At 32.3% G+C, this 15,465-nt stretch overlaps 1 protein-coding gene across 3 annotated transcripts in view; it reads right to left on the minus strand.

Annotated features, from left to right (window-relative positions):
* The window catches only part of FBXL17 (F-box and leucine rich repeat protein 17), a 500,946-nt gene that overhangs the window by 441,171 nt on the left and 44,310 nt on the right, over positions 1–15,465 (minus strand). For 2 of the 3 annotated variants that reach the window (XM_049648606.1, XM_049648605.1), the window contains exon 4: positions 14,291–14,422. The exons of the other annotated variant lie outside the window; for it this stretch is intronic. In XM_049648606.1, the coding sequence (XP_049504563.1) occupies positions 14,291–14,422 (132 nt within the window). The remainder of the gene's footprint in view (positions 1–14,290; positions 14,423–15,465) is intronic. 3 annotated transcript variants of the gene reach the window in all.

Here is a 15,465-nt window from a genome sequence, read left to right on the forward strand (position 1 = left end):
TTCTAAAGCCTATTCTATACTGTACTGAAACTTGCTTGTTTATTAGTACTTACCTCTAAATATATAGTGTTAACAAAGTTAGTATGGGTAAGCTTTAATATTTAGAAGAGAATGACTTCTCTAACTTCTAGACAATTAAAGTAAAAAATTTAAACACCCAAATTGCCCAAGAACTAGGAAGTAAAAATCTTCTGTACTCCAGTTAAGCTTCCATTCCGACTTCTAATTCACTGTACATCAAAGAAAATCAACTTTCCCTGACACATAAGGACTATTCCCTTCAGTGATCAGGCAGGTGTTGAGGCCAGAAAGAGAGCCTATTTTCCACAGCCCTTTACCTTGTTTGATCACTGGTTACTTTTGATCTGACACTGCCCTCTCTCTAGTAATGACTTCCCCCTCATAGACCCTACCTCACATCTGTCAGAAAGAATAAAGGGCATCAAACTGAGACCTGACAACGCCTATGGGCCATGCGATGGGCTGCCAACTGAATGTTCCCCAGCTCCCACAATTTCCAATTCAGTTTCTTTTGTTCTGGTAGGTACAGGGTTAGGGTACCAATGACAGCAGAAAGGATTATGCAGCAACTGTGAAACCAAGCCTTCTTGAATGTGTATCTTTTATCTTTGCTTCTTCATCTTCTTAAATGCTGCAAACTTCATGGTGGTTACTATGAAATACATATTCAACAAGTGCAATAGAAAGTTTGTTTAAATCCTTTTCCAGGAGAAAATAAAGGACACAATGTATTGTAATTCAACTATAAAGCTTTAAGGAAAAAGTTTCAAGCCCATGGTGTGAGATTAGTAAAGGCCAGCTGTCAAAGAGCATGTTAATAGTAAATGAAACCACAGAAGTTTTACGGGAACCACTAACTTAGTGGGTATTGCCATACACCACCGAAAAAAGGAAAGGTCTCCTAAAACAATGCACATATCACAAAAGGTGATGATTTCAATTGTTAAATTACAGATTTTCAGACTAATTTGATGTGAGAATAAGCTTCTCTAGTCTTGTTTAAATAATGTGCTGAGTTTATGTAACCTCTCTTTTAAAAAAGGCATTAATAACCTAAATGCTAGAAATAAGAAAAATCTGGTCAAATATCACTTTGGAATATTATTAATAATTTTTAACTCTCATTAAAATATTGCATGAGTTCTTGAATATTTGTCAATAAATCACCCTCTCCACACAGATGCACATTGATGGACAACTCATTATCAGGCATGCACTAAAGGAATTTGTAGGAAGTAGGTTTGGGAGCCTTCTAAGGTCACTTTCAAGGTTAAGTCATTACCATTTTTGTTTAAGAAACAGGACTTTTCTTACTTTAATAAGTAGGGTCAGAAGAAGGAAGTGCATTATCAATAAGACATGCAAACAAATCTAATGTACCCTTAATATATATAATGTATTAAGACAAATGAATAATTAACCTTAGACATGTACAAATATAGAATCTCAAGAATGGGAGGTAAGCACTGAGGTGATTACAAGTTGGCTGTAATAACTGAAAGAAGTTACTTTCCACAACAGGTAAAGTAAGGTATGCTTTAATAGAAAGAAAGGGAAAAGCACAAACATCTGAAGAATTAACCTGTGACACTAGGGAAATGCAGACAGTAGAATGAAAATGATTCACCACTATGGAAAAGACTATATGGAAATACCTCCTAGTCTTACACTGATCCACAGTCAGCACAAGTACTTTATCTTTAAAAAAAAACAAAACTGTTCTTGACTGTAATAAAAAAAATAATAATATAAAGTACATTAAAAAATGTAACTGGTTTATATAGACTTTAATATATGAAAAAGATGAAATATATATATATATGTGTATATATACACACATATAGATAGATATAGATATAGATATAGATATAGATATAGATATAGATATAGATATGAAAAAAAGAGGATTCCTATATGCTTGGACTTACTTTACAGACAAAAGCCATCTAGGTGTACTAGAAAGAAATATCACTTCCAGAATGAAAAAACACAATCCAAGGTTAAAATACAGTTGGTTGAACAAATACTTGCCCATTTTTTTCCTTAAGTCTTCCAAATGGCACTTACTCCTCCAAGAAAAGAAAGAAACAAATTGCATTGATTATTCTAGTCAGATGCCTATTTACGCTTCTTTCTGAGTATTCTTTCCCCAATTTTTGATTCTACAAAACCATTAGAACATTTTAAAGAACAAAAAGATAATATAAATGGAATCAATTTATGAAATTAAGAACTATGACTTTGACAGAAAGTATTTTTACAAGAATACATGTCAGTGTCATTTCTGCACAGTATATTACCCTCAAAGCATGCAGTATCAGTGTTATAACTAAACTTAACACCAGATTATTTGGTGCATTTAGCTAGTATCAAGCAACCAAGATATGCATCAAATATTACACTTTATCTATCTCTAATTGTAGCAACAAAATCAAACTCATCTAAACAAACTCATCCACAGAAACAACTTGGTAACTTTCATCTCCTGAACATCCAAGTGATTAAAGTTTGACAAAAGAAAAAAAAAACACAATTCTCAGCAGTCTTGGAGAGATTTTTGTTAGAGTTGTCAGAAAGCAGGAAAAAATGCATTGGTGGAAGCACTAAAGTCAAATATTCTCAACAAGATGTAAATCAAGAAATGCCATTTACAATAAAAAGATTTTAAAGACACAAGTTCAACGTTCACTTTTAAGAAATCATTTCCTAAAAACTACTTAATTCTTGAAGAGGGTAGACTTCTCTGGGGTTTCACTTCCTCAAGCTGTCACTGCCATTCTTCTGGTATAAACACTAATGAAGAATCAGTTGACACTGCTGCAGAATAAAGCTTATTTCACCAATTCAGTTGTTAATAAAAATTTATGTACCACAAGCTAGGCTATGTGTACATACCAAAGTATAAATAATCATCTTTAAAGTTACTGACATGTGTTTCATTGAAAATGTTAATTTTTAATAGCTTTCCTTCCTGTCACAAAAGTAATTTTTCCAGAACTAAATCAAAAAGACTTGAGTATAAAATGTTTCATCTTCATTAACAGTCATTTTTAAAAACTTTACAATTTTTACATAGAAGATCTTTAATTTTTAAGAACTTCTAATATCTATTTAAATAGCCAAAACATTGAGAGATGTAGTCTGATACTTAACTACATGTTTTAAAATTTAAAAGACATTATCATCCCCATTTACAAAGAGCTTACATGACTAAACTGAAACCTTGAAACCTACAACAAGGTATCAATGGATTAATAAAAAATTATAAAGTACAGGAAAAGCTGATAGTATATGGGAAAGCAATAAATGTGGAATTCCTAAAGAAAATTTGACAAAAAATATTTAGCTGAGCTTGAAGGTATTGAACAAATATTAGAAGCAAGATGACAGCAGAAAAAGAAGAGTAAATGAACAAGTTGAGAATATAATGAGAATAGAGACTAGTAACTAGAGAAACCTGTGAAGAAAGCCATTACAGATCTTCTGAAATGATAAATAGTATTTTATCAAGAGGATTCCTGGGTTGTGGATGTGAAAAACAAAAGGTCAATCTACGGAAATGTCTTAGGTCATGACTGAATTCAGTGGTATACCTTTCACGCTGTTTTCCATTAAGCTCTTCATTCATAAGCCTAAAACAACTTTAATTTATGGAATGTATATTAGATTATGTAATAGAACTGCCTACAATTATATATAATGAGAAAAATATTTATTAATATATCAGCGGTAGAGGGGTATGTACATGTGTGTACAAAACTATGTCCTGTAACAACTTAAAACATATGACATATCAAGCTATTCAAATTACATGCCAATATTTAAAGTTAACATCAACTTAGTGAAAAGTCACAGAAATACATTTTGACTCCCCATTCAGAGAATCTACAAATCAAAACTTAACCTAATTCTATCATGTTCTCTGATGAGTCAAAATGAAGGGCTAGCATAACATCATGCAAATAATTTTACAATCTGTAGGTATTCAGATAGGCATTTAAAGAACACTGAATATAAATAAATGCCTTCCTCTTTATTTTTACAAAGACATATTCAAAAAGAAAAAAATAAAAGATTTACTCATCACCCAAATGTAGTTCAACTAGAAGGACTCTGATTTATAACTATTTTTCTTTGAATTACATATTCTTAATGTATCCATGTATATATCATCTTAGAGTGAATGATAAACACCTAGATTTTATGCTTAAATCAGAAACAGTCAGTCCCATAAAAACCTGGCAACAGACACTATAAATTTTCTACCCCAAGAACTATTCTGAAGTAATCCACTTCTATTATATTTTAGAAACCAAAAATAGTGAAGTACAGTAACTACTAAAGAAAAATACCATGTTGATCTTTTCTGCAACCTAAATTTGATACGGCTACATAAATAAGATGCAATAAGAAAGTTTAAAAAGTGAGTAAATATCAAAATAGTACAGACTTCATCTGGCTTTTCAAGTTCTCAACTACTAAAAACCAGAAGACACAGTCCAAGGCAAAGAATTTACTCCAACACTCTCAGGACAATCCATCCTTCCACCCAGGAGGCAACTCCATGTTTAGACTTTTATCAAAAACTTCAAGAAAGACAACAAAGGAAGACAATCTACGCAATATGAATAAGCAAAGTATGTAACAGAAATAGGAACAGTACTCACCACACAAGTTACCTAGACAGAAGCACAATCTGTACACCTTTTGCCTGAAGAAGAATCACTGGTGAAAGCCCAAGTAGCATAACACTTTCATGGCAACTTATCTTTTTGATAACAGCTGTAAGAAAATGCTAGGAAAGATGCATCCTGTCACCTGGTAGCCAGACTCAACTAATGATATTCAGAAGGGCAAACCTAAAAAACCAAAACAAAAACACTAATTCTTTTCCCCTTAAGCTTAACGACTAAAATAATAAATGGGATTAAGTCTTGGATATCCTAAGACCCTAGCACCTCATTACTGTGGAAAAAGAAACACATAAGGCAAAACTTCTCCCTAGATCCAAGTAATACATCTTACTTGGTGACTGACAGTCTAGAAAGGTAGCTGAAGAATATGTGCTCATAAGTGACAGAATTAATGTACTCCCAGCATCCCAATGCCATCCAACACTATAAAATTTCTATTTGCTAAGTCTGATGACTAGGCTCTTTATCTCAATCCAATATCTCCTGTTACCAACATTTGAGCACAAAGCCCTAGACAGCACTTTCACACTTATAGCTGAGAGATAATTTGATTTGCTCCAAATCTTTCTGATTTTTTAAAATATGCAGTGCCAAAAGAAAAGTAAACAAAAATTACATCTTTAAAGAAAAAGCAAGATCTAAAGTATAAAATATATAAGTGAAATAACATCAGCAAAAGAACCGCAATACTAGAAATAACCTACCAACTATAAATTTTAAACCAAAACAAGTTGGATATTTTTAGCAATCTAGAATATCACCCAAAAAAAATTTTTTTAAGAATATATAAATACCACTTGGAGTCTCCTATTTTTAACCATAATAAATTCTGCATTGTCAACACTGGGTATCTGTATTGGAGTTCTTAATAATAGGCTAGCTTCCTCCTGAGATGCTTTTTGCATTTGAGCATCTCCTATCATCACTCGTAAGTCCCAAGTTTGTGAACTAATTTTAATACTACTAAACTAATACAATTAGGCAAGTAAATATGCTGGGTAAAAAAAATTACTAAATTCCAAAGAAAAATTATTTAGTTATTATCCAAGTCACTGCCTGCCTGTGTCACACTGGTACACAGGAGAACACACACACACACACACACACACACACACACACACTTTATGGTTTTTTATACCTTCCAAATGACATAATACAGTTCATTTATGTTCTTACCAAAATACCTGATAAAGATACCCAAAGAAGTACACTTATCATGATGGCACTGGGTAATGTACTGAATTGTTGAATCACTATATCATACACCTGAAAACCAATATAACATTGTATGCCAACTACAGTGGAATTAAAACAAAACTTAATAGAAATTTCTTTAATTTTTAGAAAGAGAAAAAAATAATTTTTAATTTTTTTTTTAACATTTATTTATTTTTGAGACAGAGAGAGACAGAGCATGAACGGGGGAGGGTCAGAGAGAGGGAGACACAGAATCTGAAATAGGCTCCAGGCGCTGAGCCATCAGCACAGAGCCCGACGCGGGGCTCGAACCCACAGACAGTGAGATCGTGACCTGAGCCGAAGTCGGACGCTTAGCCAACTGAGCCACCCAGGTGCCCCAAAAATAATTTTTAAAAAAAGCATAAAAAAGGATATCCACACGAGAAAGATACCAACAGATTAAAAAGACACAGGATAAGCTTTAGCAAAGAATATATAATGAGTTCATTGTATTCTTCAGATTGAAAAATATACCAAATAATCTTTTAACTTCGGTTTTCAAGTTATTTGGATGCCAAATAACTTTTGCTTTTAATTAAAATTGGTCCTTCAAATACCACTGAGAAAATAAAACCAATTTTATTAACAATAAGGATATACAAGTCCATATAATTCTGACAAGAATACAAATCATATTCTAGTTGTTGCTCAAAACTGCATTTTGTTAAAAATCCACCATCCTAGAAAATACCTCTTGAGTACTTAGTGACAATGGCTGGATAAATCTGATACACAAAGAATGGCATCATTAATACCGTAACTAAATCAAAGAAATTTACTTATTTGAAAAGTCAGAGGAGGCTGGGTGGCTCATTTGGTTAAGAATCTGACTGTTGGTTTTGGCTAGGGTCATGATCCCACAGTTCATGAGATCGAATTCCACGTCAGGCTCTGTGCTGACAGTGTGGACCCTGCTTGGGATTCTCTCTCTCTCTCTCTCTCTCTCTCTCTCTCTCTCAAAATAAATAAACATGAAAAAAGATTTTAAAAAGTCAGAAAACTACTGACTCTGAATCTGTAAGCTATTTTTCAAGCTTTTATTTACATATGTAAATCTATCTTCTTTTTAAAGTACATCGCCAAAATACTTGAAAAAATACATTTTAAAGTTTATTTATTTTTGAGAGAGAGCATGAGCAGGGGAAGGGCAGAGAGAGACTCCCAAGTAGGCTCATGGGGCTCAAATCCACAAACCACAAGATAACGACCTGAGCCAAAATCAAGAGTCAGACACTTAACTGAAAGTGAAGTTTCAGTTAACTTCAGTTAACTTAACCGACTGAGCCACCCAGGCACCCCTGGAAAAATACATTTTAAAAGCATGTTCAATTCAGTAGGAACCCATTTGTCACTAAGCCAACACTTCTTGAATGTCTATTACGTGCACAATGAGGGGTGATGGATAAAAGAATAAGTAGATACTCCCTGCCCTCAAAAGAGTTCATAATCCATCAGCAAGATAAACCTGCAAAGCATGATTTTAATTACTCCTGAAGAGCAATTTGGCATGATCTAGTAAAAATTGGAAAATCTACATTTCTTAGCGCCCTATAATTACATTTCTAGGTATAGACCCTAGAGAAATTCTTATACATAAGTGCAGGAGACTTACATAAGGATTTTATTGCAACAATACCTGTAACAGAAAAACACTGGAAGCAATGCAAGAGTCCTTCAGTAAGGAATGGATAAACAGGATATACATATCTATATAGAACACTAAGAGTTACAAAGAATGAATTACATATTATCACTAGATCTCAAAAACAACTTAAAAAAGTAAAAATGCCACACTATATAAAATGTATGTTAGCTAACTTGACAATACATTATATTTTAAAAAACTAAAAAATAAGTTTAAAAGTAAAAATGCAAATTGTTGGCTGATAATTTGTAAGAACAGATATTTAACAATACAATATCAGATATAAACTATATGTGACTACAAACTAAACAATACTATGTCATTCATGGTACCAATTATGTCTATTAAAGTTTTTTTTTTTTTTTAAAGCATTTTAGGTCATCATAGTAGTTGTCTCTAGGAGACGGTGGGAATGACATGGGGTACAAGACAACAGAGGCTCAAAGTTTATTTCTTTTATTAACTCAAAAAAGAAGCAACTTGAACAAAATGTTTAACAACTGTCAATGTCTAGATGATGGGCATATAAATGTTATTACTTTTTGTTATTCTATATTTTTCAATTTCTCAAAATAAAAAAATAATACAAGACCTCAAAACCTGATCGCATTTCACATTTGCTGAAACCCCATGCTATAGTCCCCATTACCTAGAGACATACAAATTCCTTTAGCATGATGCTCAAAAGTCTCATCCTGATCCCTATCCTCCTTTACAAACCCAAATATCAACACTTCACCCACCACCCTGCCTGTAAAACTAATCTTACTTTAACACCCACCACATATTAAACATTACACATATTTTCCCAGTGCCTTGTATTTGTTAGTGCTGTCTCTCACAAATGCAAATACCCCAACAAAAATGTTTACCTGCATCATAATATCACAGCACTATATATCATTCAAGACTCAGTTCAACTGTCACCTACTACTTATAGTACAATTTACAAACTACTTTTGTCATTGGTATTTCCACAGCACTTATAACTAGACAGGAATCTCCTCCCTTTAGCAATAAAACTTAATTTCTCAACACTTCTCACAGAGCCTGGCACACGCTAGTCAAATATTAAATGAACCGAATGAACATCTGAAACAACATTAAGGAACAGAGTAGAAGGAAATCAGTTCATTGACTTATTCAAAATTCTATTAAATCTACTGGACAAAAATAAAATGGTATTTAGCTTCTGAATCCAAATTTCACAAAAAACTAAAATAAAATACTATGCTTTTGCAAAGTAAAAAAATTTTGCATAAATAGTGCAATTCTATTAAAGTTAACTATGATCATATTCATACAGGATTAAGATGAAAATTAAATGCAATCTTGAAACGCCTTTCTTCTTTGATAAGTTTACTAATTTTCTAGAAAAGATTTCAATATGTCTCCATTGGTACTTCCCCTGAAATCAGTTATCATCCTAGCAAAAAGATCTTCTGCTCATGATAATAAATAATTTCTTTCTTTGATGTCTCAAAGTACCTGTCAGCAAGTGTTTTAAAGGGGGAAAATGTCTTTTAGAAATTACTGTATGGTTAAAAGGCAAATAGATTATTAGCTCCATCTGTGATGTATCCATGAAAGGGCTTGAGGACAAAGGTTTGGGATTCTAACAGATCTGGGTTAGAATCTTAACTGTGACACCTGTTTGTCGTTACTTAACCTCTCTAGGTCCCAATTTCCTCATCTGTAAAATAGAATAAAAATAAACTACCTCATATGATGGTTTTGAGGACTACTTATGTAAAACTGCACACTGCCTGGCACATTATAAATACAAAAAGAAAAACCTAACTATCAAATATTTTTAAATATCAACAAGTGACAGCAAAATCCTGAAATGTAGCATTCAATAATAAGATAAAGCCCAGTATCTTTAGGTCACCTATTTTAGAGTGCCACATTCATGCACCGTGTCTACTGGAAAGTAAGTACCACTCTGGATGTAAGTAAATGCCTCGTCCATTAAGAGGGGAAAGGACAATGAAGGCAAGTATCTACTGTAAGAGACCTGGAAGTTTAAATGAGTATTTTGAAAAGGGAATCCCTCACAAATATAAATTATTTAAGTCTGGGATTACAAGTAAACTTATTTCACAAGGAGTATTTCAGAAATAAGATATAAGAAATGTAGTGGGGTGTTGGGGGTAAAAGGGGAACCAAATCCCTTAATATATTAACTCTAAGTTGAAAAGCAAAGAGTCAGGAAACGCAAGCCTTAATATAAATGCTGAATTAGCTACTGCTATTTAAATTCTGACGAAAATGTTTACCTCACATACTCCAGTTGATGATAACATGGTTACCAGTGTATTCACTTAGCTGCTGCAACAACCTCAAATCACAGCAAGCAGCAACCAGGAATTAAACTGTGAATAGGTGTGAAATCAGAATATAGTAGATGATAGCCTTAATTCAAATTGGTAGATTCCAGAAAGTAAACTCTGGAAGGAAGAGGAAGTAAAGTAAACTTTACAGAAGACTTCCTATTTTGGGGACCATAAAACACATTTGCTACTTTACCTCTTAATCTCATTTAATCTCTTTAATACTCATAAGAACACATCTGAGGTAGCATTATATCCTTTCTGCAAACAAAGAAATGAAAGTACAAAAATTAAGGTAACTAATCCAAGTCACATGACTAAGAAACCTTAGGATCAAGGTATGAACTGAGTTTAGTTCAACTCAAATAGGGCATTTGCCTCAATCACCCCTTGAAATGCTTCCAGGCTACAAGAAGGAGGTCTGAAGAGGTGAATTTAGATCCTACTTCATACATGTAAGCCTCCAAAAAATTATAAAATGAAAAAATAAAAACATTATTAAAAAATTATGGTAGCAGTCAAAGAACTCTATGCCATATAATTATAAAACTAATAAAATAACAATTCACCAGGAGACTGAAAAAAAATAAAAGTTCACAATTAACTCTCAGGACATCAAGTTTTAACCAGGAAACATTTATCACTTCCCTAAAACTTTCTAAAATCTATTCATAATACATTACTACTTTCTTGGTAATTGAGACACCCTATACTAGATCACAACCCAACTCTATAGAATAGAAGGTGTTAAAAAAATAGACCAAATAAACACAACACATATAGATCTAAATAAAATATACTGACCCTAGGACTTCACATAGAAGCTATTTTCTAAATAAATTATAAAATCTTAGTACTTTAAAGCATCAGGTTGGATGACAATTGACAGATAATCCATCTGATCTTGTCACAACTAAGTAAGAAGCTGCCCAAAGAGCTTCTCTGTCCAAAGAGTAAAGAAGAGGAATCTGGAGCAACAAGAGTAAAGAAGCAGAGAGAATACATTTAAAGAGGTGTCTAGATCATCAATAACTGTACATTTAAGTAAGTATGGATTAAAAAATAACTTTGTAGCCAGTACTGCACAGAAGAGATACAAAAGCTATCACTAAGAAGGGAGATAGTTGTATACAATATGCTAGAACCTCACTATAGTTGCATTCCTCAAATCTATTTCTAAAATCTATACCACAGTTTTATAGCAAATACAAAACATGTCATATAGGAGCATGGCAACTGTATCACTCAAAAAGAAGTAAAACAGAAATCTACTCTCTTTTGAGTAAAATTTTACATGGAAGTCCTCAATTCTTTGCCTCACCATAACTCACTGAGTCTTAAAATGTAAAGTCATTGTCCTCACTTTCCACCGGAATAAAACTCACTCCGATAAACACAGGAATCCTTCCCTAAAGTTTATCTTACTTAAATCAGTCCCACAAATAAGAATGTTCAAATATCTTTCTATTTTGTGTAAAATAGCAAGTTCATCTTTAACTTCTAAATATAACTAATATTTCAAATTATTTTAAGAAATTTTCCCATTAAAACCACCTAAAGAACAAAAATTGAAAACAAACCATAATACCTGCAGAAACTATGTATAAGCATTCTACCTTTATAGTTATATCAAGGACACAAAAGCGATGTCACTGAAATATACAAAGACAATGCTGCCATCTAAAGGCCAAGATACAATATGAAAAAAAATGTATACTCAAATACTGCCAATATATAAAAACAATTTGATATTTTAAAGTCAGCAAAGTTTACACTTTTAAAGAAACTCTATGCTATGACTATTTTTAGACTATAAACAAAATTCTAATACTCTTTTGAGAAGATTCAATTTAATAAGAGAATTAGCAAAACAATTTCATTAATGATTGGTATCTGCACAGGTCAAATTCTGTTGGCATCCTTTCAGACACAGCATTCTCCTAAATATCTCTATTAGTTGTTAACTTACAAAATCTGTCTTATTTAGTGATGTTTAGTGATATTTCCTACCTGTAATTACATATGGAGTATAAATATTTTTATAAATATATACTGCATAAAAATATAAAAGTATATAAATATAATTTGCCTTTAGCCAGACTGCTATTATTTCTACTCACCCCATTTAAAATATTTCTTGTTAAAAGACTAATAATAACAGTTCTCAGAGTGAAAACACCTGAACTACTTAAAATTATAGCTTTGCAAGGATTCAAATATTTCTCATTGTTCCACAAATTCTAAAACAACAAGGTGTAGCTCCTATGGGAGGATAGATAATAATTCAACTGTCCAGTATGAAGAGCTCAAATGATTCTAAGATTCCTTTTCTAGAACTTTAAATTGAAGGAACTTTATTGAACCGAACTTTAAGATTTAGCAAAATTACTTCAAATTTCCAATGAAATCAAATGTTTACTGAATAACATGACATACAAAATTGATTTCCTTATCATTTAAGTATTTCATCTTTTTAATGAACCACAATAATAAGGAAAAATGTGAATGTAAGTAGAAACTTCAGAACACACACAATTAGTTCCTCTGGGGAACCACGGACTAAAAATGTTAATGTGTTAAGAAAAATGTTTCTCTGTGTTTACTCAACAAAGAAGCAAATATTAATCACCCAACAAATATTCCCAGTATGTGAAGAATATAAAAATCTCAAGTTGGGTTTACCATCCTTTCATTTCTCTTGAATGTAAAGTGGAAACCAACAGACAACAAATACAGACAGGATTTCATAAAAGTTACTAGTTTTAGTGTCGCTTATGGGTCAGCGTTTGTACTAGACAACGTAAGGACATTATGCCATTTAATCCTCAGAGCTACAACCTGCAAGAAAACAGGTATTAGTAACCCTGTCTGCAGAAGAGGTTCATAGAGCAATTTCCCTAGAATCACAAGTGATTGTACACCAGGTTTAAAAAATTCACCCTCTGACCCAGAAAACCTTATTCATTCTATAAGATCATACTGCTTTAAGAGAGATTATTAAACCTGTAATAAATGTAAAGAGAAATGTGGAGGATTTTTACTATATAATTTCACAGGAAAATATAATTCTATGTGGTGATAAAAGCATTTCCTTTTAACTTATAGTGTTTTGATTTTTCTAACTGGAATCTTGTTTTAAAGTACATTATCTCATTTGAAGTGCTGATGGTTCTAGAGACCTTTTAAAACTTACATTAATTTATGAGACACATTTATCAAATATTGTAAACTGATCCCAAGAAGCAACAAAAAGATTCCTTTATTTGGGGAATACAATTAAGAGCAGGTCTCCTTTGAAAATATGCAACATATTCAGTACCACCTTGCCTACATTTTAAAGTACACGATTTCTCAACCTTGAGAAATCTACTAGTACCTCCCTAATGATAACCTGTTCTGTTAACTTTTACTAAGCACCCATCAAATCAAAATTTTAAAGGTTTGGAGTATTATTCAACCACTAAAAAAACTGAAGCTCTGATATATGCTACTACATGAATGAACCTTGAAAACATTATGCTATGTCCAAGAAGCCAAATACAATATACCACATACTGTGTGATTCCATTTGTATAAAATGCCTAGAACAGGCAAATCCACAGAGACATAAAGTAGATTGCCAGGTGCCAGGGGCTGGAGGAAGGGGGAAATGAGTGACAACTAATTAGCAGACTTTCTTTGGGGGTAATGAAACTGTTCTAGAATTAGTGATGATGACTACACAACTTTGTGAATATACTAAAAACCATTAAGTCGCAATACTTTCAAAGAGTAAATTTTATGGCAGGTGAATTACATCTCAATAAAAGAAAATAAACAGCTGTAAATATATATATTAAGTATGAATGAGTTACACATGTATATCATTAAAATATAAAATCTATATAACTAAAAAGATTATCTGCCTCAGCTTACTGAATCTCATTTTTCACCACACTAAGTGAAAAGCTTTAGTTCACACGTACACATCTTTCTGAACCATAAAAAAAAAAAAAAACCTAACTACCTAGAATTATTACAATCCCTAGGAAATCAAAAGGAACAACCACCACAGACTTATGTTTAGCAACTAAATTTTATTTTTTCCAATTTACCTGAGTTAATTAATTGCCAGAATTTAGACAAAAACCTATTAGCACATGCTAATGAGGAATTTTTAACACACAAGTACCACATGCAAGTACCTACAGAGTTATAGGATCAATTTATAAAACCATTGTTTTGAGAGGATTCTTGTTTTTAAGTAGTATTTGCCTCTAAGCCATCAAAAGAAGCAGATAAAATTTTATTATAAGTTATAAAGAAATCAAAGGTTAGAAACAAAATTTTTAAAAATGAAGATTATAACAAGTACTTACTAATTTGTTTTCCTGCATGTATATTCTTTGTAATTTCAGACAGCCCTTAGCTATGACGATCATGCCTTCATCTGAGATCTTGTAACATTGGCCGAAATGAATATCTTTGAGTTCTCTGCACTTTGAGCCCAGCTGTAAACAAAGAGATTTAGCTGAATGCTCAGAAAATAACAAAGATAACATATTTCTAGTGGAATTTCCATATAATTTTTTAAATAGCCATACCAAAGTTAAATTAACTGCTTATAAACTACTTTTAAAATAAAGTAGAATGTAGGCGATCTATAACTTAAGATAGTATTGTGTAAGCCTTTTCATCTGCTAATTACTTCCCTGCTTCAACTACCTCATACTATATGCCCACCTAAGGCGTCCAGATTTCTTAACACCTCAAAATCACATCTGTATTTCTCTTGAGTCAATTATATTGTTACACTGGTGGAGCCCAGTTACAAGGAATAAAACAAAGTTCCAAGAAGCAAGGCAAAGGTCTAATGAGTGAAAGAATATTTAATTCATTAGATCTACTTCTACTCTTGACGACCCCAATGAATCATTTCCCTCCACTGGCTCATTACCCTGGGAAAAAAGAAAAAGTCTAAATATGCTGTCGGTAATATTTTAGAGTACTTATTTACACACTGTACTGCATAAACTGAAAACAAAAGGACTATTTCCTGATTGAAATTCCAACTGTACCTTAGTTACCAAACAGGTACAATGTTCCCATTAAAACCATCAAGTATCACAGAGAACAAATTATATACATTTCCTTTCAAAAGCCATAGTGTAGATGATCAAACTATAAATGAATGCTGTCTCATGAGTACTACATATGAATGGAGTCATTTTAGAGTTAAAATAAGCAATCTCCTTTAGTAACAACTTATACATCAAAAATTATCTAAAAAATTACATTAAATAATAAAACTCAGTGTCAGCAAAGATTCAAAGTGTGATGATATACCACTGGTAAGAGTGAAAATTAGTACTAAAAAGTTTCCTTGGAGGGGAACCTAGCATAAATGAAAAAAATTTGTGTAACTGAAAAATGTACAACTCAGCTTATAAATATTTGCAAAAAAATTAATGACAGAGGGATAGATAATTAGATAGATTATATGATAAAGTAAGCATACTAAAATGTTAATTATAGGGTGGTGGGTTAAATGGTG

Source organism: Panthera uncia, assembly GCF_023721935.1.
Source record: "Panthera uncia isolate 11264 chromosome A1 unlocalized genomic scaffold, Puncia_PCG_1.0 HiC_scaffold_17, whole genome shotgun sequence".
In the NCBI taxonomy this organism is placed as follows: Eukaryota; Metazoa; Chordata; class Mammalia; order Carnivora; family Felidae; genus Panthera; species Panthera uncia.